This window comes from Myotis daubentonii, chromosome 6 (assembly GCF_963259705.1).
Source record: "Myotis daubentonii chromosome 6, mMyoDau2.1, whole genome shotgun sequence".
Taxonomy (NCBI): Eukaryota; Metazoa; Chordata; class Mammalia; order Chiroptera; family Vespertilionidae; genus Myotis; species Myotis daubentonii.
Genome location: NC_081845.1, coordinates 94412942 through 94439275, shown reverse-complemented (window position 1 = coordinate 94439275; position 26334 = coordinate 94412942). Strand labels below are relative to the sequence as shown.

The 26334-nt window shown below is 61.4% G+C and overlaps 1 protein-coding gene across 3 annotated transcripts in view; it reads right to left on the bottom strand.

Annotated features, from left to right (window-relative positions):
• The window catches only part of GRM4 (glutamate metabotropic receptor 4), a 104849-nt gene that overhangs the window by 9031 nt on the left and 69484 nt on the right, over positions 1-26334 (bottom strand). For all 3 annotated transcript variants that reach the window (XM_059701931.1, XM_059701930.1, XM_059701932.1), the window contains 6 exons: positions 24297-24432; positions 20870-21024; positions 18778-18918; positions 9327-9527; positions 8973-9109; positions 4288-5223 (listed from right to left, as the gene is read on the bottom strand). In XM_059701931.1, the coding sequence (XP_059557914.1) occupies positions 4288-5223; positions 8973-9109; positions 9327-9527; positions 18778-18918; positions 20870-21024; positions 24297-24432 (1706 nt within the window). The remainder of the gene's footprint in view (positions 1-4287; positions 5224-8972; positions 9110-9326; positions 9528-18777; positions 18919-20869; positions 21025-24296; positions 24433-26334) is intronic.

Below are 26334 nucleotides of genomic sequence, written 5' to 3'. Positions count from 1 at the left end.
CCTCCTTGCCCCAGGGTCTGGGATTCCCACCCCCCACAGCTCGGGCACTGCTCTGAGCCCCCGTGTGGAGGCGCACGCTGTCACCTGGAGGCAGTCGCACGTTGACCCCGGCAGAGAAGCAGTGGTCTCTACAACCTCTAGAACCAGCAGGCACTCCCACGGAGACGGCCCTGGCACAGAGGCAGGTCTTAAAGCCAGGCAGAGTGAGAGGCCCGTCTCTCCCATCCACACGTGTCCCAGCCCAGAGGGTCTGAGCGGCACCATTCCCGCTCCCCCTTGGCCAGGCCCTCGCTCCGCTCGCTCCTCCTCTAAGGAAGCAGGAATCCGGCACGAAGCCTCCCAAGTCAGTGCCCTCCTGCGGGAAGGAGGCTGTCAGGCTGGGGCTGGTGGGGGAGGGCGGAGTCACCTTGGGGTGGGCAAAGGGCACAGAGAGGAGCTACTTGGCTGTGGGCGGTGGATTTCCTGTTTTGTATGAGGGCTGGTGGGTACAGCATGTGAGGGGCCTGGTGGGGGGCACCGGGGAGTTCTGCCCGCTCTGCACTTCTGCCCAGACTGACCCTGTGGCCACTGGGACCCTCAGCACCTGTTCACCAGACAAACTTCTCCACATCCTGGCTGCCTCCGCGGCCGCATCCTGGCCAAGCCTGGCTGAGCAGTAACCCCACAGGCACAGAAGCTCTGGTAGGCTCGGTAATGCGGCCGGCTGCGTGGTAAGTCCTGGAAATCCAGGCTAATGCTGGGAAATCCAGCCGCCGGCTCACCAGAGCGGCACAGTGCGGCTCCCCGCCACCAGCACCCACACCCGCACCCGCACCCGCACCCGCACCCTGGGCGAGCAGACACAGCAAAGCACCTGCAAATTGGTTTGCACACCTGCATGCCCACAAACACACACACGTGTGCACTCCTGCGTCTCTGCATTCACACACACCTGAACTCACAACCACACACTCCCTGACGCAGACACACCTGGGTCACACACACGCACCCTTCAGGTACCTGGTGCACAGTCGGGTGTGCACATACACAAAGATGCATTCACACATCTGCACACACACCTGACCACACGTGTCACCTGCACACTCCACTTACCCTCACACATTTGCACACAATCTGCACACCCACATACACACACCAGCAGCAATGAACCCCTGGGCGCACACACTGCTTCTCCCACTCCCTGGGCATGCACATGCACACACGTGCACGCACATGGCAGCGAGGCCTGCAGCTCCCGGAGGCGTTTTGTAGCTGCCACCTGACAGCACATAGGCGGCCCCAGGGTGTCTGCGCTCTCAGAAGCCTGGTGGTCTGAACCCACAGGACTTGGGAGCTCATCTCCTCACCCCTCCTCATGCAGAAGCCCAGGGGAGGGGCGCAGCCCAGGCCCCACGCCATCAGGGGCCGAGCTGGGGGCTGTGGGCACACACTGTGGGAAGCCAGCCTGCTGGGTGACCTGGGTCAAGGCCCTCTCCTCTCTGGGCCTCAGAACAGACCCTCTCAGAGGCTCCTTCTCATAATCAGTGCTGAGGGGAGCCTCCTAAAAAGGGAGAGGCGGGCCCTGACCAGTTTGGCTCAGTGGCTAGAGCGTCGGCCTGTGGACTGAAGAGTCCCAGGTTCAATCCCAGTCAAGGGCATGTACCTTGGTTGCGGGCACATCCCCAGTAGGGGGTGTGGTGCAGGAGGCAGCTGATCGATGTTTCTCTCTCGTGGATGTTTCTAACTCTCTACCCCTCTCCCTTCCTCTCTGTAAAAAATCAATACAATTTTTTTTTTTTTAAAGGGAGAGGCGGGGGGCGCTGGGGGGAGGAGGTCACTGGAGAGATGGTGGTATTATCAAGGGAATTCCTCAGGCTGCCAGCTTCCTGGAGTGTGGGGCGCCACCCCTCCCCCAACCCCGCTGGCTTTGTGGGGCTCCCTAGTGCTGCAGGGCGTGGGCCACCGCCTGCACCTGCCCTCAGCACGGAGGGCCTCCCGCAGGCCTGGTGGGAGCTGGAGACCTGGCTCTCAGCACGAGTGAGGCCTGGTGGCTGCGCCGGCTCTGGAGCACCTGGCGCCAGGCCTGGTCTCAGACCTCGGGGCACTCACCACCAGCCCCAAGGTCTGCTACTTGGAACCCCAGCCCGCGGGCCACCCCTGGAAGACAGGCCACAGGCTTCGCTGGGTCTGGCCCCGGCATCGGAGTGGAGCTGTTGGAGAAGAGGTGGGCACCCACCCAGGATGCCCTAGCCAGGAGTGGGCAAACTTTTTGACTCAAGGGCCACAATGGGTTCTTAAACTGGACCGGAGGGCCGGAACAAAGGCATGGATGGAGTGTTTGTGTGAACTAATATAAATTCAAAGTAAACATCATTACATAAAAGGGTACGGCCTTTTTTTTTTTAGTTTTATTCATTTCAAACGGGCAGGATCCGGCCCGCGGGCCGTAGTTTGCCCACGGCTGCCCTAGGCAGAGAAGGTTCCCAGAGCTGCAGGGGGCCATGGCAGGCTGGGGGCTCCTGAGTTAGAGTGGGGTCATGTCCAGCTGTGCCACCCACTGGCTGTGACCTCAGACAAGTTACTCTGCCTCTCTGTGCCTCCATGTCCTCGTGTATGAATGGGGTGGGGATATCTACCCTCACCTGCGGTTGTGGGGTGAGCCAATCAGTAGGTAAGGTGCCTAGCAGATGACAAGCACCCACCTGCCAGGCCTTTGGCGGCAGCCGCACTGAAGCCACGCCCTCCCCGGGCTGACACCAGGCTCACAGCCTGAATGCCCTCCCCGGGCTGACACCAGGCTCACAGCCCGAATGCCATCCACGGGCTGACGACCCCCCAGTCACGTCCAGCCTGGGCCTCACCCCTGAGCTCCAGGCTCATCTATTCAGCCGTTGACGTGACAGCGGCACTTGGGCATCAAACGGGCACCCCAAACGGCACGTCCAAAGGACCCCGATGTCCGTCCACATTGGCTCCTTATCATCTCCCCCACTCAGTGCACAACACCCTCCCTTCCAGCCTCACACCAAAAGCCACGGAGTCATCCCTGACTCCTCTGTGTCTCCCACCCACATGCACCCATCAGAGACCGGCCAGCCCCCTCCCGCCCCCGCCAGACACAGCCAGAAGCCCGCCTCCCCACCAGCCTGCCGTGCAGCCCCTGTCGGGATTATTCCATAACCTCCTCCTGGGAGCCCTGATCCCGGCTCGCCTCCTCCGGGCCCCACCCAGCAGCCAGCGGGATCCTTTTAACCCTACGCAGCAACGCCTCCCTCCCACTCACACCCCACAGCAGCTCCCTTCTCACTCACAGCAAAAACCAACGGCCTTCCCACTGGGTCCCAGGCCATCTGCCCTGTGCCCACCACCCTCCTCAGTCCCAGACCCGCACAGCGGGTCACTGCGTCTGCGCCATCACGCCGCGTGGCTGTTACAACGCCTGTAGGGTGAGGAGAAGGATCACGCCCTAATGCACGGATGAAGAAACTGAGGCAGAGGCCAGCGCTTGCCTAGGACCCCACAGTTAGACACAGAGCTCCGACCAGGAGCTGGGATCTGGGGTTCCCAAGATCTTCCATGTCTCTGGCCTCTGATTCACTGACACCCAACTCTTCAGAATAATCCCCCAGTGCTGTGCTGGGACCTGGGCAGAGTCCCCGGGGTCTGGGGGTGGTCCAGGAGGTGGGTCCAGGAGGTGGGTCCAGGATGGCCTACAGAGCCAGCAGGAGGCGCAGGAGGGAAGGGCTCCGGGGCTGACGCTGCCAGGCCGGCTCCTGGGCAGGGCGGCTTGGGGCTGGGAGAGGGGAAAGGTGCCTGACCCACCTCCCATCTCAGGGGCCCAGGGGGTCCTGTGAGGGCAGAGACAGGGTGGGCGGAGGAGGAAGAAGAGAGGGATGGACAGAAAGGAAGGTGGGCTGAGTGGAGAGGGAGGTGATGGACCGTCTAGAAAAGAATGAAGAATGGAAGACGGTGCAGCCCTCCAGGCTGAGAGAGGAGAGAGGAAGAGGAGAGAAACGAGGATAGGCTGGGAGAGAAAGAGAGGAGGCGGGAGAGGCAGGGGTGGAGAGACAAGGAAAGAGGAGGAGGCTAGAAAAAGGAAGGAGAGAGAGGAGGGGAGAGAGGAGACAGAGAAAAGGGAGAGGAGCCGGGAAAAGAGAAAGGGAGGGAGGAGGGAAAGCCCAGGGCCCGGAGAAAAAACTCACAATGAAGAGAGAAGACAGGGTAAAGGGTGAAAAAAGCACTTCCAAGCCGGGTGGGGGCTGCCCCTCCTCGGCCCTCACCCCCACCCACCCTCCACCCCCCACTCACCTTGTCCGCCGACTGCGAGGTGCCAAAGAAGATGGGGATGAAGGCCAGCCAGACGATGCAGGTGGTGTACATGGTGAAGCCGATGGGCTTGGCCTCGTTGAAGGTCTCGGGCACGCCGCGCGTCTTGATGGCGTACACCGTGCACGTGACCATGAGCAGCATGCTGTAGCCCAGCAGGCAGATGAGCGACAGGTCCGAGATGTCGCACTTGAGCACCCCCCGGGCGAAGCGGGGGTCCAGCGTCCGCTGGTCCTGGAAGTCCACCACCGAGTGGGAGGGGTCCACCACGAACCACACACAGATGCCCAGCAGCTGCAGGGAGATGAGGCTGAAGGTGATGGCCAGCTGCGAGGCGGGGCTGATGAACCGCGGGGCGCTGACCGACCGCTTGCCTTGCTCGAAGATGCGGTAGATGCGGTTGGTCTTGGTGAGCAGGGCGGCGTAGCTGATGCTCATGCCAAGCCCCAGGAAGACGCGGCGCAGCGAGCAGGTGCCCAGGTCGGGCTCCGCGATCATGAGGAAGGTGGTGGCGTAGCACAGGAAGATGCCCGCCAGCAGCACGTAGCTCAGCTCGCGGCCCGAGGCCTTGACGATGGGCGTGTCGTTGTAGCGCATGAAGGTGACCACCACGAAGAGCGTGGCCGCGATGCCCACGATGGCCAGGAAGAGGGGCAGCACAGCCCAGGGCGAGGCCCACTCCAGCTTGATGATGGGGATGGGCCGGCAGCCCGTGCGGTTCTCGGTGGGCCGCATGTCGTAGGGGCACGTCTTGCAGGTGTAGCGGTCCACCTGGTACTGGTACCCAGTGCAGGGCTCGCAGTGCCAGCAGCAGGGCATGCCCTTCACTGTCTTCTTCCGCTCCCCCGGCTGGCAGGGCAGGCTGCAGATGGAGCGGGGCAGCTGCTGCCCACTCCCCGGCCACAGCATCCGCTCCATCTGGCAACGACAGTGCGGAGGAGTGGGCCTCAGGATGTGCCCCAGTGCCCCGGGCCACCCCACGGCTGGCACCCTGTAGCCCCACACCTGAATCACCCACTTAGTTGGCTACAAATCCAGTTGCCCGGGCCCCCCAGACCCGCTGAATCCAAAAGCTGCATTTAAACAGGCTCCCCCAATTCAGACACACTGGCCTATGAGAAACCCTGATCGAGTCCAAAACTCCAGGGTTGTGGGGGGGACAGCAGAGAGCAGCCTAGAGCAAGCATGTCAAATTCGCGACCCATGGGCCACATGTGGCCCCCCCCCAACAAATATTTTTGCGGCCCAGCCAATATAACGGTATGTAAGAAACATTTTAATAAAAATCTCATAATTTAATTTTTACAGTATCCTGTTATACATAACTAGAGGCCCAGTGCACGAAATTCGTGCACAGATAGGGACCCTAGGTCTGGCCAGCAGCCCGGATCAGGGTCTTCCAGCTGCTGGCTGGGGCCTTCCTTTGTTCTGTGCTGCCCCCTGGTGGTTAGCGCACATCATAGCGAGCAGTTGAACTCCCCATCAGTCGAAGATGAACTCCCAAGGGGACAATTTGCATATTAGCCTTTTATTATATAGGATTATTAATAAGTACAACGTTCACTAATTACTGATTACTATAATTGTGTTGCATTCATTTCCCTTACACACCTTACACACCATTTCTCTCCACTAATACTAGCAGCAAATATTTTAGCAGCCGATTGCCACGTCATTAGTCTTGGACTGTCTTGTTTGGTGTGTGCAACAGGAAATATTTCACTTTTGGAGAACTAGGAAAATAGGTTTGTTTGCGTTACACTTATTAATTTGTGCAGTTATTCAGTGTCTGGTAAGTTAATGTTCAAGAAAAAAATATTATTATTAAAATAATCTATTATTTAATGTTAATGACTACTCATTTATTTCAGCCCTTTGTATATGTGCTGCCGAAGCGAGCACTATTTCAGCCCTTTGTATTCAGTATGTCTCTATCGAAATAAACCTACGTTTTTATGAAAATCGAAGCTTTTTTTTTTCGGCCACATACGCTTACACCCGGTTTATTTGGCCCGTTAGCCTGTGAGTTTGACATGCTTGGCCTAGAGGCAGAGGGCAGAGCAGAGCACGCTCAGGCGGCCTCGCTGCTCAGCCGCGGCCCCCAGACCAGCAGCAGCAGCTCCACCCAGGAGCCTGCTGGGAAAGCAAAACCTTTGGTCCACCCCAGACCCACGGACTCAGAGTCTGAGTTTCCAGGAGACCCCAGGAGATCTGGGTGCACACTGGCGGGGAGGAGCGCAGCTGATGGCTCGGCCCCCAGGCCTCCTCCAGGGCCACATGGAGCTGGGACCAGCAGAGAGCAACGAACAAAGGTTTCCTCACAGGACAGCCACTGCGTGCCCAGGGTCAGTGTTCACATCTTGCTCTAAACCAGTGCTAGTCACCACCCCACGTCTCCAAAGGCAGTCACTGTGAGCGAGCGAGCCAGGGGAGTGTGGGCCCCGCTCTGAGTGTGACAGAATCCTGGAAAGTGAGAGGCCCTGGGAGCTCCAGGCGCTGGGCCAAGGGAGCTGACCACTTGGGAGCCGGATTCACAGCGTCTGCTCTACAGGAAGTGACTCTAAGGAAGAGCGGATGCTTAGAGGGCAGCGGGCCTGCCCGCACCGGGCCATGCGGGTGCTGGGCGCTTACTCCTGGAGAACCACCAGCTGGCCCCGGAGCGAGGGGCGGGTTTCAGAGCTGAGGAACGGGGGGGGGTCGAGGGGGGGGGACAAAGACCGGTGGGAAGAAAACCACGAGGAAGAAGCTTGCCGGTGGCCCTGGCATGACAGGGTTGTGTGGCCCCCAGCAGCCGAGGAGCACAGCCATGGCCGGCCGGGGCCTGCCGGGATGCCAGGGCGGACAATCCCCGAGCCCCGGAGCTGGGAGACTGCGGGGAGGGACCTTTCCCAGAGGACACGGGAGATGGCGGGTGTTCTGGAAAATTCTGGCTCCAGTGGAAAACGCAGTGAATGTGGTCACAGTTCTGCTGCCAGCTGGCTGCGTGCCCTGGAGCAGACACTGCAACCGCTGAGCCTGGCTGTCCATCTGTTCCAATGATCGCGGACATGAAGCCGCTTGGCCCTTGGGCACTTAGGGGGTTTCCGCTCAGAAGTCATAACGGAAATGCTTTGATTTCACCAGAACATCCGCCCCACAAGGGCAGGGTCTCCATGTTTCCTTCCCTGCCCCCCATCCAGCCCCCAGGCAGGGCTGACACTCGGGGGGGGGGGGGGGCGGACAGTGAGTCTCTGTGGAATCTACAGAAGTCATGAGGTCCAGGCGCCGGCAGGAGAGGCCTCCTCCTCGGCCCCCTGAGCCCTGCCCGCTCTGCGCCCCCCACAGCGCAGCCCAAAGTGAGCGCTCAGGGAGAAAGCGGGCAGGTGTGGTCACCTCCTCCCACCCCAACTCCAGGCGGGGGGGGGGGGCGTACAGTGGGAGGGGACCTTCACTTCGCACGCCTGCAGCATGGGGGACACCCTCCCTGCCTGCCTGCCTGCCACGCGGGCTGTCGTCCTCACATGAGGCCACATGCTGGAACGGAGCTGTGCACAGCGGTGCTCAGCCAGGGTGAGCTGCTCCGCTGCTGCTGCTGCTGCAGGACCTGCGTCACTGGCCCCCTGCCCCACCCACTGCGCCGGAATGAGGCCCGGCTCCATGTGGGGCATCGTCCCACGTTGCCAAGTGCGCCCACCTGCCCTGTTCTGCCTGCCTGCCTGTCTCCGCTCGGCACCCAGGAGCATCACCATAGCAATGAGCTCCGTCCCGCCGTGTGGTGCTGCCCTCGGCTCGCCCTGGGGCTGGGTTTCCTCAGATCTCTCCTCTGACTTAGAAGATGTGGGGCTAAGCGAGGTCATGGGCAGAAACTGCTCTTCAGGGCTCCAGGGGCTGGTCACCGGAGAGATCATTACAAGAGGGGACGCGGACGCGCTGCGGCTCTCCCAGGACGCGGAAGAAGCATGGGGAGGCCAGGTGTGGGCCTGGGCCCCGGGGCCTCTCGGGTACATCCAGACGTCACACTGTGCCCACCAGAGCACACCCACCTTCACCCTGCGGGTCAGGGACCAAGTCCACAGGCATTTCCTTGGGGACAAACCACAGGTCCTTTCCCTCTGAAAACACTGCTCCCTGTCACAGCGGGGACCGAGGCCAGAGAGAAAGCCACCATGTCCCCACATCCCGGGAACAACTGTGAGCTGGGAAGCGTGGCTGGGAGGACCCAGGAAAAGGGCGGCTTTTCCGGGGGTTTGCCAACGCTGGAGACCGACTCCCGAACAGCTCCCCACCTGCCACTCACTGCGCCCTTTGCCTTAAACACTGTCCTCTGTCCAAACACAGCCCCCCTGCTCACCCCGCTGCCTGCACCAGCAAGCCTGGAGCCATTTCACTCCACGTGCGCCTCTCTCCAGAGCTTTGGCCCTGCGAGGGGGCGGCAGGCAGAAAGGCCCAGGCAGGGAGAGGCAGGAGCAGACACAGCAGGGGCCAGCGGCCCTGTCCTTCCATCTCCGCTGGGGCCCGGGGGCCTCTGATGCCTGGGCGGGGGCACGGAACAAAATCCCGACTGGCAGCAGCAATCCCAGAGATCAGGGCTACTCAGGGGCTGCCCCCCTCGTCCCCCCACCGAGCTGGGATGGGCCGAGGGACTCTCCACCCGGGCGCCCCCGCCCTCCTGCAGGCGCTTAGCTTACTCGCAGGTGCAGGTGGTCAGTCCAGGAGCCGATGACCTTGTACTCAGCAGAGCCGTTGCGCAGCTGGTACTGGTAGATGTCGTAGCGGCCGGGCGCGTCTCCGTTCTCGTTGAAGGTCACGGGGTTCCCGGCAATGCCTGTGGGGACAGCGGGAGTCGCACACTCAGTCTCCTTGCTGAGCCCGCACCCAGAGGCTGGAGGACTATGAGCCCGGGGCAGACGCCTCCGGGGGGTACCCTGCATGGAGATCGGGGAGGCTTCCCCCTCGACCCCACCCCCGGGGCCCAGGACCCCGTCCCCTGGCTGCACGGCCCAGGACCCCCGGTTGGCCGGTGCCACGCACCACGCTCCCACCTGAGAAGTTGACGCTGCGGATGTACTTGAGCAGCTGGGCGCCGTCCACGGGGTCCATGCGTGGGCAGAGCCCCACGCGGCCCGGACACAGGTCCCGGTGCATCGCGTGCAGCGCGTGGCCCATGGCGTACACGGCGTCGATCACAAACTGCACCTTCCCCTCCTGCTCGTACGCTGAATCCTGCCCAATGCGCTCGCGGTCTGCAACCAAACACCCGGAGTGGGCGCCCGCCACGCCCGTCACCCTCTCAGGCCAAACACCCGGAGTGGGTGCCCGCCACACCCGCCACCCTCGCAGGCCGCGCAGTGGGAAGCAGAGGTGCGCGGCGTCCAGGCGGCCCAGCTCTCCTGGCTCCTAGCCCACTGCTTGCTCTGCTCCCCAGGAATCGGTCTGGTGGAGGCAGCTGGGGGCCCCGAGGGGTGAAGGGGAGGGCCTGCTGTTCTCCACACTGTACCCCTGGACCCTGTGCCCCGGGGCCCCAGAACAGCCAGGGCAGGGGGTGGGGCAGGGACTTCGAGGTGAGGACACGGGGCAGGGTGGAGGGACAGCATGGACAGACCACCACGGAAGCGGGGTTCCCCTCCTGAGGCCACAGCCCCTGCGCACAGCATGGCCGCAGCCTCCTCCCTCAAGGCCAGGACAAGGAATGAGCCCTCAGAAGCCACCCCACCCATGCCAGCCCGCTGGAGGGCCTGACACACCTTCCCAGGCAATTCCCCGCCCCCGGAGCCACCCGCCTGAGCCTCCAGGATCCGTGGTGTGGGGGCCAGGTTGGCGGGTCAGCACCAGCCCTGACCCCTGGGAGCTCTGAAGTCACTGTGTCCATCCCCCTCCTCCCACACCGGAGACAGACATGGGTGCTGGGGGCAGCCTGCTGCCCTGTGGTCTGTCCACCATCCAATCCCCACACCCAGAGGCTCAGTCACCACCCGGATGGCCACCCTTCTCAGCCTGGCTCAGGACAGAGCCCCAGGGACTGCTGAGTGGCAGCCAGAAACCACGGGATCGCGGTGCTGGGTGGCAGGCCCGTGGGATCATCTGCTCCAATTCTGTCATTTACAGATAAGAAACCTGAAGCCCAGAGAGGCGGCCGCAGGTCCAGCGCCAGCCTCGCGGGGACAGGATGAGCACTCCCAGCTCCAGCCCCTCCCCGCCTCCACCCCAGACTGCACTTGACCTCAGGCCCCAGGACCCCAGCTCACCCCCGGGGGAGGGGGCCCTGCGTTTTACACAGTGAGGTCACCGCGCCTGCCTGCCAGGGCTCCTACCCCTGCCTCAGCCGCCAAGACCCCGTGACCCAGGGTGAGCCTGGCTCCCATTCCCCCACCTCGGGGTCAGAGCTGAGTCGTTACTCAGACTGGACAGTTTGGGGCAGATGACCAGTGGCTCTCTGGGGGCAGTTTGCTCCAGACAGAGCCCGCCACTCTACACTGTGGCCTCGGGGCTGGAGATGGGCTGCCCGGACCCTGGCAGTCAGCTAAGCCCCTCACCACCCGCCACGCTGCACTGCATGGGCACCAGGCTGTCTGGGCTGGAACCCCAACTTGGCCCACGCCTCTATCCGTGTGACCTTGAACCCATCACTCCGTCTCTCAGCTTCAGTTCTGGGCCAGGACGGGGACCCCGTGGGGACTAATGGTCTAATATTCACAGCAGCATGGAGGCCTGGGGCTCGCCAAGTGCCACAGAAGTTTGTTCAACTCCAGGTACAAGGACGTGGAGGCCCCGCCTGCCTCGGGCTCCGCACAGCAGAGTGTTGCTAACAGGCAAAGCTATTTCTAGGCCAAGGCAGGAACAGAGACAGGATGGACGTGAAAGGCAAACCTCCCAGCTTCCGCAGCCCAGCCTGCCTCTGTCCGAGGCCTCTGATCACAGCTTCTAAAAGCGGAACTGGGAGAGAAATGCAAGGAACAATCCTGTCCTCAGAGGGCAGCAAGGGGGCTGGGCCAGGATGGCCTGGAAAGCCCTGCCCTGGACCCGCTCAGCCCCGGGGCCTGCCCTCTGCAGCCTGAAGCAGGTAAAACTCAGCTCCCTCAGCTCCCTCAGCTCCCCTTAGCTCCCTCCCTGGTTCAAAGGGACAAGAGATTGAATGCTTAATGAGGAGGCGGGGGAGGAGGCTGTGGACTCACAGAAAGGAGGCCGCCCTCCCAAAGCCACGCGCGCTGGCCAATGGACCCCAGTGGCCCTCAGCTCTGCTCTCCCGTCTCCCCAGGGGCCCCTCCTCAGCTGCCTGCTGAAGCAGCCATTCCCCACAAGGCACCTCACAGTGGAGAGCCTGTCTCTGCCTGGGCTGCTGTGGGCCCCCCCAAATCTCCACCCCAAAGCTGCCAGGGAGTTCTAGAAACTTCTCAGCACATTTTCACGTCCTTGACTTCTGCTCAAGTCTAGCCCCAAGTCCAGATGAGAAAACAGGTGCAGTGAGGTGGCCTGCGAAGGACCTTTACCTTCGAGAGCGCAGCAGGCCTGAGCGAGCCACACACACACACACACACACACACACACACACACACACACACACACACCTCCAACCCCCAGGAAGCCCAGGGACAGAGCCCAGGTGCTCACGGTCGGTAGGGGCGCAGGAGTCACACACACCAAACAGGACCAGGCGCTCCGTCCAAGCTGCGCCCATAACCAGCCGGCTCTCCTCGCAGCCCGGCTCTCCTCCCAGCCCGGCTCCTCAGCTAATGAGCCCTCCCCAGCCTGCCATGCGCTCTCCCCGGGCTCAGCTCGGGTGGGAGGCTGCACAGCCCCCTCCGGAGGAGGGAACCGGGGTTTGCAGGTGGCACCCAGTAGGTGTTCATACATCCCTGGGGATTGGCCTGGCTGGGATTTGAACTCAGATCGCTCTGGTTCCAAAAGAGTTTGTCTACCTGAACTGTCCCTCCCCTTCTCCCTGACCTGCCTCTGCCCCCTTCTGGGGCCCAGGCCCTGTGCCAACTGTCAGGCCAGCCTAGCCGGGAGTTAAGGACTTGTCTGCAGGGCTAGGAGGTAGGTGGCCATGGAGGGAAAGGGGTCAGAAAATCCCCTCTCACGGGGGGTGGGAGCCCCAGGCCTGGGCAGGGGCGCCGCAATTCTGGGAGGAGGCACGACACAATTCTGCGAGTTAGTGGAAGAGATAAATCCCAGACATACAGCAGCAGTGACAGCAGCAACAGTTTGAAGATGTCCTAATTGTGTCCCGGGGCACGATGAGCCGGAGATGCGCTTGGCTCCTCCGGGCTGACAGCCAGCCAGGGAACCAGCGGAGAGGATTTCTCCCTCAATCCCCACAGCTGTGGTTACTACGGCGACGCAGCCTTTGTCTGCAGGTTGTAAATTGTAATTGAAATGTGTTTTCAAGGTTGAAATAATAAGGGCTCCTCCTTGACTCCCTCTCACCTCTCCACAACTCACCCGCCCAGCACAACCCTCCTGAGTTACACACACACACACACACACACACACACACACACACCCGGGATGCTCACACAGGACACAAAACCAACCAGATATACACCCACGTGCTTTCATATCTACACATATAGACTAGCAACACACAAACCGGCACGCATCTGAGCACATCTGTATGCATGTCCGTGTACACAATGTACAAATAAACACACAAAATATGTACCACACCATTAGCATGACATTCAAACAAGCAAATGGTCATTCAGATTAACCTCGCCCTCCTTCAAACCCCGCAATGGCCTGTTCTCAGTCTGTATGAGACAGAATCCTTACAAACTGTCTACAAGGCCCACAAAATCTGCCCCCCCCAATCTACCTGCTGTTCTCTCTTCACCCGCAGGGGCCTCCTCACTGCCGCCTAACCTGCCAGGCATGAGCCTACCTCAGGGCCTTTGCACAAGCTGTGTCTTCTGCCTGGTACCATCTTCCCCAGGTCTCCACATGCCTCACTCGCTCATGCCTTTAGGTCTTTGCTCAAGCCTCACCTCTCAGTGAGGACTTGTGGCCTCAGTGTAAAGGTGCGAGTCCCCAGCACGCCCCATCCCCTCCAAGAGGCCCCTGGTCCTGCCCCCTCTGGCCTCACCGTTTGTTCCTCCCAGGAGGCCCACGGCTCTGACTGCTGGGAGGCCCAGTGGACCCCACCTGTCTGCAAGGTCACATTGTCTCCCACCTGCAGGGGGAGTTCCGGGGCAGGTCTGGCCCCATCCCCAAGCCCAGCACAGGGGTGGCCACACAGCCTCTTAGCAAATGCTGGTTGAACAAATGGGAAGCAGCAATGAGGGGAAGGGCCTGGAGGGGAAGCCGTCTAGCTGGTGGCTTGAGTAACTGTGAGTTCCTCTAATGGGTGGCACAGCCTGGCACACAGTAGGTAATTCCAAACGTGGTCGCCCTTCCCTTCCCCTCGGGTTCCTTTGGGAATGTGGAGGTGGAAAGGCCCTGCAAAGCCGGCTGGAACAGCCAGGCAGGCCCTGGGGACAGGACATCCGCTGGCCCAAGGCAAACATCTCTGGAGTCAGACAGCTTGGGTTCAACTCTCAGCTCTGCTACTGATTACCTTGTGCCCTTGGGCAAGTCTTTAACTTCTCTATGCCTCAGTTTCCTCATCTGTAAGATGGGTTGCTGTGAGGATTCAATGCGAAGTGATAAATGCTATACAAGCATTAGCCGCTGCTCCTATTGCTGTTATCACAGGCTGGGTGATCGGCATCGTCCTCACATCCCCAGCTGCCACGCAGCCGCCCTCCCGCTCCGAGCTCCTGGCCCCCGGGAGCAGCGAGCAGTAAATTCCTCCTATTTCCTCATAAACCGGGCCTTCCTCCGCTCAGCCATCACCTGGCTGGCAGTGCTGTCAAAAAGATGGATGCCACATCTGCCCTGTTTACAGCTTTACCTCCAAGCCCGGCTCTGTCGCTCCCGGGAGGAGGCGGGAGAAGGGGGGGCAGGCGCTGCCTTCCACAGGCCTGACAGCTGCAGAGTTGCCCGCTGGGTGACCCCCAGCTCGCTCGGTGCCAGGTGCGGTGGTCGCGGGGCCATCTGCCGCGCTTCCTGCAGATCACCTCCATCTTCTCCGGGACCCGTGAGGCCAGCTCTGCTGGGGCCAGGCTCCGGGGGATGAGGACACGGGGGCCTCAGGGGTGAAGGGACCTGCCCGCAGCCACTCGGCACACGGCACACGGCACACGGCACACGGCACACGGCACACGGCACACGGCACACGCCTAGGGAGCTGCAGCACCAGACTCACACCCAAGTCTGCAGGACTCTCCCGGCTGTGAGCCTGAGGAAGAATGGGTGCCCACCCATACCCCCACCCTTACCACTTCCAGGCACGCCAGCCCGTCTCCAGCTGCCAGCACCTGCCCCTCTCCTGAGGCTTCCTCTGGTCACAGGCGCCTCACTGCCCAGGCCTGCAGCAGGCGGGTCCTGAGCAATTCCCCCTCCAGGAGAGCTCCCAGTGGTTGATGGGGGTAGCATCTACCCCTCCTCCCCGCCCCCCCACCTCCACTTCGCACGTCCAGGGGTGACTGAGAGGCATGCTCCTCTGTCCCCAGAGCCAGGGGTGTGGAGCTCCAGCTCTCAGCGGGAACCTGCTTGGTACCCCTGCCTTTATGCTGCCTTCCCTCCCCTTCCCTTCCTGTGTTTCCTGGGGACCCCCCCATGAACTGCTCGCTCTCTAATCTTTGTCTCAGAGGGAAATGAACTGAAGATCCAGTCTCCCCAGCTGGAACACCCCAGGAACGCCACCCATCCTCTCAGCAGGGGCGCTGACAGGAGCCAGGGTGGCACCTGCTCACTGGGAGACCTCGGGCAGGGCGGGCAGGGCCTGGGGCAGAGGCCAAATGTTCGCATTGAGGGGACCAGGGTGGGCCAACCCGAGGCCGGCAGCGTGGGTGGGGCAGGAATCCCGGAGGAGGTGAGGGGGCAGGTGGAGAACACAGAGCTGGCTGAGGACAAGAGGGAGGGGGCCCTGAGGAGGGGGAGGGAAGGCAGGCTCGCTGGGGGGTGCCTCCAGCTCCGCCAGTTCTCCAGCGCTGTCGTGTTCACAAACTGCCTCAGTCACCTCGCCTATAGCGGGCGCAGCACCCGTGACAGCCTAGACCCCACCCTCAGGATCCAGGATCCCACAGCCAATACACGTGGGCTGTTCAATTACCCAACTGCCTGTACATCCCACCTCTCACTCGCTCTCGGTCAACGACAACAGGTCATCAGCACCTCTCGCCGGCATCGTGTTCAGCCAGCTTCTCAGACACTTCATCTCCAACCCTCACAACACCCACCGATGGGTGTGATCTTCCTTGTTCTACAGACAAACTTCTGAGACTCAGAGGTTAAATACCTTGTCCAAGGCCACACGGCAGGGAGAAGGCAGAGTCAGATCCAGACCTGGGGGGGAGCCCTCCCCTCACCCCTCCCAGGTGCCCGGTCCAGAGCCAGCACTCCATGGATGTCACCCTGGTCCTCCTGGCCAAAGACATTCTCCCCAGGGACCGGCTTGGGAAGGCCATGGGAAGCCAGAGCGGGGTCTCAGGGGCCTCAGGCCCCACGAACATTCCCATGCTCCTCCGCTCCTCACCTCACCAGAGATGGACGGGCTCACTGAGCCTGACGTGGGGCCAATCAAGGACTCTCCCCAGCTGCTGCTGCGGCTTCAGATGCAGCAAGGATCCAGGTGGCTGCCAGGTGCTGTCCTTCCACTCCTCCCGCCACCCGTGTTCACCCCGCTCTGCTCCTTTGCTCATGCCCCCCCTCCAGCCCGGGATGCATGCTGTCCTCCCTCCCAGCACCCCCCTTCCCTCTGAGCCACCCACGCTTTGCTGCGCAGTAGAACACCTGGGGCACTTCCTGCAAATCCCGGTGCCCTGGCTGCATCCATACCCATTCAATCAGAATGTCTGGGGGTGGGAGTCAGGCCTCAGTCGTTTTAAAAGGTCCCCAGCTGATTCAGTGTGAACAGGCTGGGGGAGCACTGCTCCTACTCGAGGCTCCCAGCCCTAAACATACACACGCTCACCTGGGGAGCTTGACAAACTACCGCGGCCCAGGTGGCACCCCCGGCTCTGTGCAGTGGGTCCGGCATGGTGTCCGAGCTGCCAGGGGACCCCAGTGCACAGCCAGGCTGGGAGCCACGTGACACCGTTCTCACCGTGCCTCCACTAACGCTTCCTCACTCCCCGAGACACCCTCGGGGCCGCTCACCACCAACCCCATTTCTCAGATGAGAAAGCAAAGGCCCAGAGAGGCCACCGAGCTTGCCTCGGGCTCACAGTGAAGGAGACTCCTGCTGACAGCCAGCCCAGACCCCCCTGGGGCTGCCCGAGGCGGCCCTCTCCCCTTCACCAGCCCAGGTGGGAGATGTGGGCGAGTCCTGACCTGAGGACTGAGTCTGGACAGAGCCCCCATGGACTGACCAAGGCCTTGTCCCCGCCTGCCTCTCCCAGGCCAACAGGTGACTCCAGAAAGCCCCTCGCCCTGGGCAGGCGAGGCCAGTTACCCATCTGGCCCCATGTCCAGTCTCACCCATCTCCGCCCCGAGCCACATCTGATGACCTATAATCAGGGTGACCATCCAATTCTCCACCCCCACTCAGGCACTTGTGAGAATAAATTGGGATGCTCTCATGCTTACACACACACACACACACACACTCACAACACACACACATACAACACACACATACAACACACACATACACACACTCACTCACACACACTCACACACACACACTCTCACTCACACATACACACACACTGACACACACACACACTCTCTCACACACACTCACACACATACACACACACTCACACACATACACACACACTCACACACATACACACACTCACACACATACACTCACACACACACACTCACACATACACACACACTCACACACACACACACTCACACACACACACACTCACACACATACATACACACACTCACACACACTCACACTCACACTCACACACTGACACACACACATACACACACACTCACACACACACTCACAGAGAATAAGCAGGATGCACGGTCACCCTGCCCACAAGGGCTCGGCCTCTCACACCCAGACACGTTGGGACTCCTGGCACCTCTGCCGTGACTACTGCCGGATGAAGCATTTGCTGTGCAACCCTGGACACGGTGCCGGGGCTCTCTGACTCTCCGTATTCTCCATGATACGGGGATTATAAAAGTCCCTAGAGCTACTGTGAGGGTGACATGAGACGACGGCTTTAAAGTTCCAAAACACAGCAGATGCGCTGTAAAGGGGTGTGCATGGTTATTAGCTCACCGAGGAACACAGCACCCACACGCCCCTTCTCCCTTAGACATACCGACCCGTGCACACACAGTCACACACACCCGTGTGCGAGCACACACCCTGCCACCTCCACCCGCATAGAAACCTGCCCGGGGCCCTGGGGGATATCCAGTCCTAAGTGGCCACGATTCCGTGAGCCCTGGCCACCAGAGGGCAGCATGCTCCCCACCTGCCCGCTCACGTCATCATCCCCTCCTCTCCTGGCACTAGTGTGCCGCCCCCTGCCTAGGATTCATGCATGTCCCTGGGGCCTTCCTGCCCCCCCTTGGTCACCTGGCCCCTCCCAGCCGCACCGACCAGTCGAGGAGGAATGGGAGGGAGTCCGCCATTCTTGCACAGGCACCTCTCAGGGAGGGCACCGGGCCCTCCCAACGTCACTGAGCCCAGGCCTGCTGCCCAACTGCCCAGACCAGGAGCACACAAGGACCCACATCCAAACCACGAGGGCAACCCCAGGGGGCTGAGGGCCTCGAGTTCAAATCCTGCTCTACCACCTTCTGCCTGGGAAACAGCCTGTGAGACGGACCGCTGTCCTGTCCGCCCGGTTCACTCCGTCCTGAATCCTCAGCACCTGCCCACGCGCTACCTTTGCTGGGAGGCGACCCCTTTCTTATGTTCTTTTGTTTCTACTGCACCTTTTCCTCTGACATAGTCTATACAGTATTTACTTGCTGGTCTTGTTGACTGTCAGTCTCCCCGTTAGATTAAAAACGCCAAGAGGTTTCTGACTCGTGTTTACCGCTCTATCCACCTGCTTAGACAGAGCCAGGCACCCCTGGGGGTCCAACCAGAGTCCACAGGGCAGCTGGGGTCGGTTCAGTTCTGCGGCTCCAGACGAACCCCAAGGCAGCCACAGGCCGAGAACTAGGAGCCCCTTCCCCGACTCAGCGGCGTCAGACCACAGAGGTTTCTACCACCCAAGCCCTCAAACCTTCTGGGACCGAACCCTAAATTAGCTCGGCCCCACCCCCTGGAGACCCCAACTCCCCGCCCAGGCGCCAGCCCATCTTCTCCCCAGTGGCCTGGACCCGGGAGACCCCGCCCCTGCAGATCTGCCACCTGCTTGCTGGGCACTAGCCACCTTTCCCCCTCAGCGCCCCCCTGGGGACCCACGGGGGACCCAGGTCCCGCCCCCTAAGTCTTCCCGGGACCCAGGGCCCGCCCGCGTGCTCACTGGTGCACTTCTTGACGTGGCTGCCCTTCCTGAGCGCGTGGCGGCTCAGCTTGCAGTGGAAGTTGTCCTCCCAGAACTCGGCAAACCAGATGTTGCGCCGGTTGTTGTCCAGCGTGCGGCTGGAGAAGTAGCGGTCGAAGCCTGGCGGGGAAGCAGGACGTCAGGCCGCGGGGAACCCCCTTCTCCACTGCCCCGCCCTCCTGCTCCCCCCCCCCTGCTTAGAGCTGGCCCGGCAGAGGGAGGGAGGAAAGGAAGAGCCAGGGCCCAGGTGGAAAAAACACAAAATGTGGAGCATTTCATTTCATTCTAAATGAAAAGAGCTTATGGAGTCCCAGGGGGCGCATGTGTAATCTTACAAGCGCGGCCTTTATGGGAGGGAAGTGTGATGGGATGCCCCTGCCGCCTTCTTACTACCAAATGCTAACGTCAGGCCTCTTTGAGGAGCCACCTGCCGGTCCTGAGATTGGAGTGAGGAGGGTGGGGGAGACATGGGCGGGGGGAGACGGGGGGGGGGGGGGGCGGGGCAAACCTGGAAACACCCGAGCTCTCTGTTCTGAAGAGGAGCCCAAACCAGAGAGGCGGGGGTGACCTGGGCCACAGCGAGACCAGGAGCTGGTCTTCTCCCTTCAAGTCCAGAACTGCCCGTCACTGGCCATGCGCCTCCCCCTCTGCCTGCTCCTGGGAGCTCACCAACTCTGCTCTGAGCCCAGACACCCTGCCCCGGAGGCAGGCTGGCGGTGAGCAATGCCCTCTCACCCGATGCCCCTTCTACGCCAATGACTGTTCCGTGTCATGTGCACACTGGCTCCGCGGCTTGGGAGAGGCCAGAGGCCTGGAAGCTCAAGGGGCCACACAAATGGTGAGTCCCCTGGGTGGCAGGGCCCGGTGGAGGCCCAGGGACTGCCTGCCAGAGCCGGGCGGCCAGCCTGGGCAGGGGTTCTCCGCCCCGGCACTGTGCCGCTCAGGGCACTGCGGGTGTTGAACTACATTCCTGGCCGCTACCTGCTGGGTGCCAGGAGCATCACCCGCCACATGTGACAAGCAAAGCTGTCTCCAGGCATCGCCAAATGTCCTTCAGGGTCAAAGACCCTCACATGAGAGCCACTGCCCTAAAGGCTTCTCTAATGCCCAGAGAGAAAGGGGACTTGTCAGGCCAGTCCCAGGCTCACATCCCAGCTCTGCCACGTGACAGCCACTGCTTGTCACCTAACCTCTCCGGCCTCAGTGCATCCACCTCCACGAGGCTAGTGGTTGAGGGGGGGACCAGCCGGAGGTCTGCAGGCCTGGCACCCCAGGTACCAATAGCCGCGGTTACTGTTGTTTTGTGTTCACTATGGCTGAGGCCGGGAGGGGTGGTGTGGAAATGGCTGCCTGTGCCTCAGGGAGAATAGGGGGCACGGCTCTGTGACCTGCAGCAGGTCCCTCCCTGCTCAGGCCTCGGTCTCTGGGACAGCTTGGCGGAGGCAGGTCCGCAGGCCTTTCCATCCAACGGAGCGAGAGCAGAGGAGAAGCCCTGAAGCCTCCCCCGTGAAGACAGCGAGGTCCCTGGGAAATCAGGCTGTTAAGGGGATGCCAGCCTCACCCACAGTGAGGGTCCCACACCACCTGCCCAGGGTGGCCAAGAAGAAGGGGTGCTGAGCAGAGGAGGCCCAGCCCTAGGACCACCCAGGACCTGCCCGCCCCAGGCCGGTCGCAGGGCATCCCTGCCCCTCCCAGCTCCCTCTCCTGTGGCCTGCGGGCAGCTCCAGGCCTTCCCGCAGAGACCCCTCCAGGCAGGGCCAGGGCCTGTTCCAGACGGAAAGGGGTGAAGGAGAGAGCTTGACAAATGAGCCTCTGCAGGTGTCACACATCTCCCGCACCCAAAGATACCGAGAAAGGAGAGAAAAGCCCTGGGTCTCGACTGAGGGCTTGAGTGAGGCCAGAAAGGCCAGCCCAGAACAGAGAGGCTGTGGGCCAAGAAGAGGGTGGACAGGGCGTGGGAAGGTAGGGAGTGGGAGAGGAAGGGAGGGGACAGTGAGAGGCACAGTGAGGGGCAACGCTGGCGGTGGTGGCGTGAGAGTGGCGGGCGCGCCCTCGGGCCTGCTGGGCCTACCTCGCACCGACATCCTCTTGGGGAGGACGGTGACAGCGCCCTCGGCCACCTCCTCCAGGTGCAGCACGGGTGCGATCTTGGAGCCCCAGCTGTCCGAGCCCATCCAGAAGAAGTGGCCTGTCTGGTTGGCCTTCCGCGCCGCCTGCAGCACACGCCTGTGGGAACACACACCAGCCCAGCCCAGCCACGTCTGTCCATGCGGTCCCACCCTGGCCACTGGCTGACCCCCCTCACCCCCAGGCACACACCTGTCCCCCTCACAGCCCATGATGGCCCCCAGGCTATGCCTGGGTCCCCCGCCCCCTCCACCACTGACCCACATGAGCCCAGGGCCCACAGCTGCCCTGCACCCATGCTTGTCCCCTAGACCAGTGGTTCTCGACCTTCCTCATGCCGCGACCCTTTAATACAGTTCCTCACATTGTGGTGACCCCCAACCATAAAATTATTTTCATTGCTACTTCATAACTGTAATTTTGCTACTGTTATGAATCGTAATGTAAATATCTGATATGCAGGATGTATTTAGGCGACGCCTGTGAAAGGATCATTCGACCCCCAAAGGGGTCGCGACCCACAGGTTGAGAGCCGCTGCCCTAGACCATAGTTCCCTCTGCCACTGGCCCACACCTGCCCACAGGTTCCCCTCTCACCCATCCCACACATGTACCCCTAGATCTGGCCTATCCCCTAGGCCACGCCTGCCTACAGGCCCCATGTGCTCCCCCAGTCCCACTCCTGTCCCCTAGGGCTAACCTGTCCCTGCAAAGTCCAGGCCTGTTTCCCTAGGCATGTACCTGCCCGTGTCTGACCCAGGCTCCCAGACCTACATCTGCCCAACCCCTGTCCTCTCAGGTTCAAGCCACCCTTACCCTAAACCCACACCCACATCTCTTGATTGCTTCTCACATTTACATGCACACACATGCACACAGGCATGCACACGCATGCACACATACACCCCTCTGCACCTGCTGCTCCCCTGCCAGCAGTACCCCGTCACCCCCCTCCCTCTGTGCCAGAGTCCAGGTCCTGCACAGAGCTGCTCCCCCTCCCCCAGGCTGTGCTTGTCCCTGCCCTGGCAGTGGTTTTAATCAAGTCAGGGACCCTGAGCCCAGCACAGGGCCGAGACCCCAGAGGCTTAACAGATGCAGACTAAGTGGCCCTCAAACACATGTTCAAGGAGAAGAACAGGGAGGCCGGGAGGAATCCCCCAACCAGCTCCTTCCACTGGAGCTCAGAGGGGGCAAGCAACTTGTTCAAGACCACACAGCAAATCGGAGGCCAGGATGCTAGAAACTGGCCAGGCCCCTCATGGTGAGAGCCAGGACCCAGCCCCAGACTTGGGGTGCTGCTGGGCCTGTACAAAGGCGACCTACTGGGAAGGACAGCTGGAGAGAAAGCTGTCTCCAGGCCCCAGAGCCCACACCTTCCCTCCTCCCATCTCCTGACTGGACATTTGCAGACCCCCAAGCTGCTGCTGCGCCTCAGGTTATTAATACCCGCTTGCATCCTGCCAGCCAGAAATGACAGAGCCTCCAGCCCTGCAAAGTCACCTGGTTTATTTTTACTTCTGTTTGCTTCTAGAAATGCATGTGGATTTCCAGAAATGCCCCCACCTCCCACCACACTTCCCCTCCCCCAGGGGCCTCTTCCCTGGGATACCCTCAGCGCCCTCACCCGCCCTCCCAGAGCCCATCTGAGCTGAGCAGGAGGCCGGAGGAGCCCTGGCTGGGTGGGCATGAGCCCTGACTGGTGCTGGGCTGTGCGCTGGAAGTGGGAGGCAGGAGTGCAGGGGCTGTGACTGAAGCGAGGACAAGGAGCTCAGAAGGGGTCCCCTCCCATCCCCCGCACCCCCTGTCCCTGCCCCCAGACGGGCTGACCCGAGGGCAGCAGGAACCTCCAGAGCCAGGAGTAAGGTGCCTACAAGCTTTGAGGGGCCGTGAGCAACCTCTGTGCTCACTCAGAGGCGTCAGGTGGACTCCGAGGACACCCTGGCCCTTCACCGCCAGGGCTGCCTCCCTTCGAGATGGCCCTTGGGTTTTGAGGCCTGACTGATGTTCCAGAACTTAGGGACTGGTGATGTCTACTGGGGAAATCTGCTTCCTGTCGCTCAGGAGTCCAGGGCGGGCTCTTCACCACGTGGGGAAAGTATGGGAAAGAATGGGGCCCAGAGAGGACGCTGGTTAGCAACGGGAGGGAGGCAGCTCAGCCAGCTCCCTAAGAGCAGGGCCTGGGGGGGCCCAGGGCTGCTGCCCCGCCCTACTCTGCAAATGCAGGGGTGTGCCTCCCCCACCAGACTCTGAGCAGGGGCTGTGGCCTCCCTCTGACTGGGGCTCCCCGAGGGCAGGGCTGTGTCTCCCCTCAGACTAGGGAATCACAGAGGCCTGGCCCATCTTGGCCCTGAGGTCCAGTCTCCGAGAGGTGGTAACAGGAAAAAGGGAGGAAGGAGGGAAAGAGGTTAGGAGGGGTTCAGGGGTTATCTTTTTTAAAAAATATATTTTATTGATTTTTTTTACAGCGAGGAAGGGAGAGGGATAGAGAGTTAGAAGCATCGATGAGAGAGAAACATCGATCAGCGGCCTCCTGCAAGCCCCCCACTGGGGATGTGCCTGCAACCAAGGTACATGCCCTTGACCAGAATCGAACCTGGGACCCTTCAGTCCGCAGGCCGACGCTCTATCCACTGAGCCAAACCGATCAGGACCAGGGGTTATCTTTTAAAGGCACCGAGTTTTTGGACCTATGCCTCGGGCACCACCGGGGGCAGGTGTGCAAGCTGTGGGCTGGCCCAGGGTTGCTGCACGGCATGGTCCTGGCACCTGGAGTCCACCTGCTCCCATTCTCCAGATGCAAAAACTGAGGCCCAGGGAGGGGACAATACTGCCCATAGTGAGTGTGTCCCCCAGCCAGAACTAGAGCCACAGGCCAGGCCATTCCCCACTACCCTGAGCTCACCAAGAAAGGCGGCGGGTACTGAGAAGTGGCCACCACGCATTAGGCACCTACTGCGTGCCAGGCCACTCTAAGCCCTTTCTGCCATTCCGGCACGCAGTTCTCAAACACCGCCAGCAGGCATCCTTAGCCCAGAGAGGTTGAAAAACTTGCCTGGGTCACAGAGCCAGCAGGAGAGAGAGCAGAATTAGCAGCTAGGTGCTCTGGCCCTAACCCAGGGCCGTAGCCCCTCCATTCCAGTACCTGCTTCCCATCCCTGGCTGGTAGAAGGGATGCAGGACACAGGGAGCGGGGAGAACAGGGGCGCCCACTAGCACCAGCCTGTGGCCCTGCCTGAGGGGTGTCCCAGCCCCTCACTCACTCACTCACTCACCCACCCGACCCCTCTGGATCCCTCTCTGGGGTCAGACTTGTGCAGGAAGGTCACCAGCAGGGATCTCTGGCTCCCACCCCGGCCCCGCTGCCCCCTCACCTGATGTCATCCTCATTGGCAAAGATGACGACCCCCCTGGCGTTCGAGGTCTCCAGCAGGCGCCGGATGATCTTGTCAAACTCCCCCGGCTTGGGCTCCCGCGGGATCTTCACCGACTGGGCGATGCACACGCCCCCTGCGGGAAGGGGCCAGTCAGCCTGGGCGGACAGGAGAGCTGGAGTCTCTCTTCCCCTTTCCCCCCAACTCATACTCCCCCCCCCCCCAGGAGAACAAGGCTGGGAGCACCCAAGTTCCAATACTCACCCGCTGGGTGGCCCTGGACATGTCACCTAAGTTCTCTGTGCCTCGGTTTCCCCATTATAAAGTAGGCGAGAGGCAATACAGCATTGAGTTTAGGAGCTAGTCTGCCTGGGCTCAAATCTGGGGTCTGCTACTTACTACTGTGTGACCTGAGGGCGGTTACTGAACCTCTCTGTGCCTCAAACACATCATCTGTAAAGTGAAGATAATAACACCACCACTTCATAGGGTTGCTGTAGAGCTGAGTTAATGCATGGAAATAAAATAATATCTGGCACAGGGTAAGTGCTGAGTAAACGCTGAGCATCCGCACTGTAATCACATCATAGGATTTTTAGGAGTGAATCTGAGCGTGAGAGCAAAGTGCCCACCGTGGGCCCTCAGTGCCCCCCACGCCCACGCCCACACCCACCTCCCAGGCCTCTGTCCCAGGCCCCGTGCTCACCAGCAGGCCCCTCGGAAAGCAGTGGGCGAGGCTGCTGGCTGGTGCCGCACACCTGGGCAGCGCTGCTGCAACCCAGCTCCGTTATCGTCCCGGCTCCAGGCTCCTTTCTGACTCACAGGCCGTGCACTGTGTAGGCCCTCAGGCTCCAAGTCTGGCCTGGCCGGTGCCTTGACACCACAGCCTCCCTCCCCCTCCCCTCTCCCCCTCCGCCATCCCCTCCCCCCACCCCCCACCTCTTATTTGTGGTCAGATTTCCAGCAGGGAGCTCAAGAGCCTGGAAGGCCGTTCAGGGCAGTGCTGCAGGAGGGGTGGTGCTGCACAGACAGGGGAGCTGACTGGGGTCAGGGGGTCTTTGGGAGCCCTCCTGTCACTCTGCCCCACTGCCTGCCAGCTGGGTCCTGGGGAGGGGAACATGGCCAGCCTGCCTCTTGCTCAGTCCCCTGCAAGAAGCCGGACTCACCAGGTTGGCGGCTCACAGAAACCCTGGAGCCTGTACACCTCACCCAGCCGGTCCCCAGCCCCAGACTGTGCCCAGCGCTGGCGAGGATGGGTATTAGCCATGCATTTAATCCCCCGGATCTCCTGGTACAAAAGCACCGGTGGGCCTGTGTTTCTATCATCAATCGCATTTGACAGACGAGGAAACAGGCTCAGAGAAGAGAAGCGGCTGGCTCAAAGCTACAGAGTCCCCCCATCCCCTGGCTGGGGTACAGAGTGTGTTCCCCTCCAGGGAATAAGACCCCAGGGCCTCTGGTGGCAGAGTCAGGCCTCCGTTGATGGAAAAGCATGAGGGGTTATTCTTAATGAAGCCAGATCCTCTATTAAGACCATCACCCACCTCTGAGCCCCACTCAGAGGTCTTGGCCCAGCCCCACCTCAAACAGGAGCCCTTAGGGGCCCAGCCAATGCCTCAAGCCATCCACCGTGGCTGGGCACCCCTGGGCCTCCGGATGGCTTCCGGTCCAGGCTCGGGCAACCTGAGGCCTCTGCACAGGCTCCTCCAGGCCTGGGCTGCAAGGGGCTCACTGTGCCAGGGGACACCCACCCACCAGCCCCATGGGAAAGGCGCCAACACCCAGCTCCACCCAAGAAGAGATTCTACCCATGGGCAGAGTTGGTAATCAGGGAAGGCTGCCCAGAGGCAGTGACCCTGAGCTGGGTCTTAGAGGGAGGAGGCGTAAGCAGCCAGGCGGGGGCACTTTGGGGAGAACAAGGTACAGGGAGTAGAGGGGGCAGCTCTGCGCCAGGTGCCCGCCCTGCGCCAGGTGCCCGCCTGGCCTCGGGCCACACAACACACACACTGCCACATCCCTGTCCCCGGGAAGGGCACCC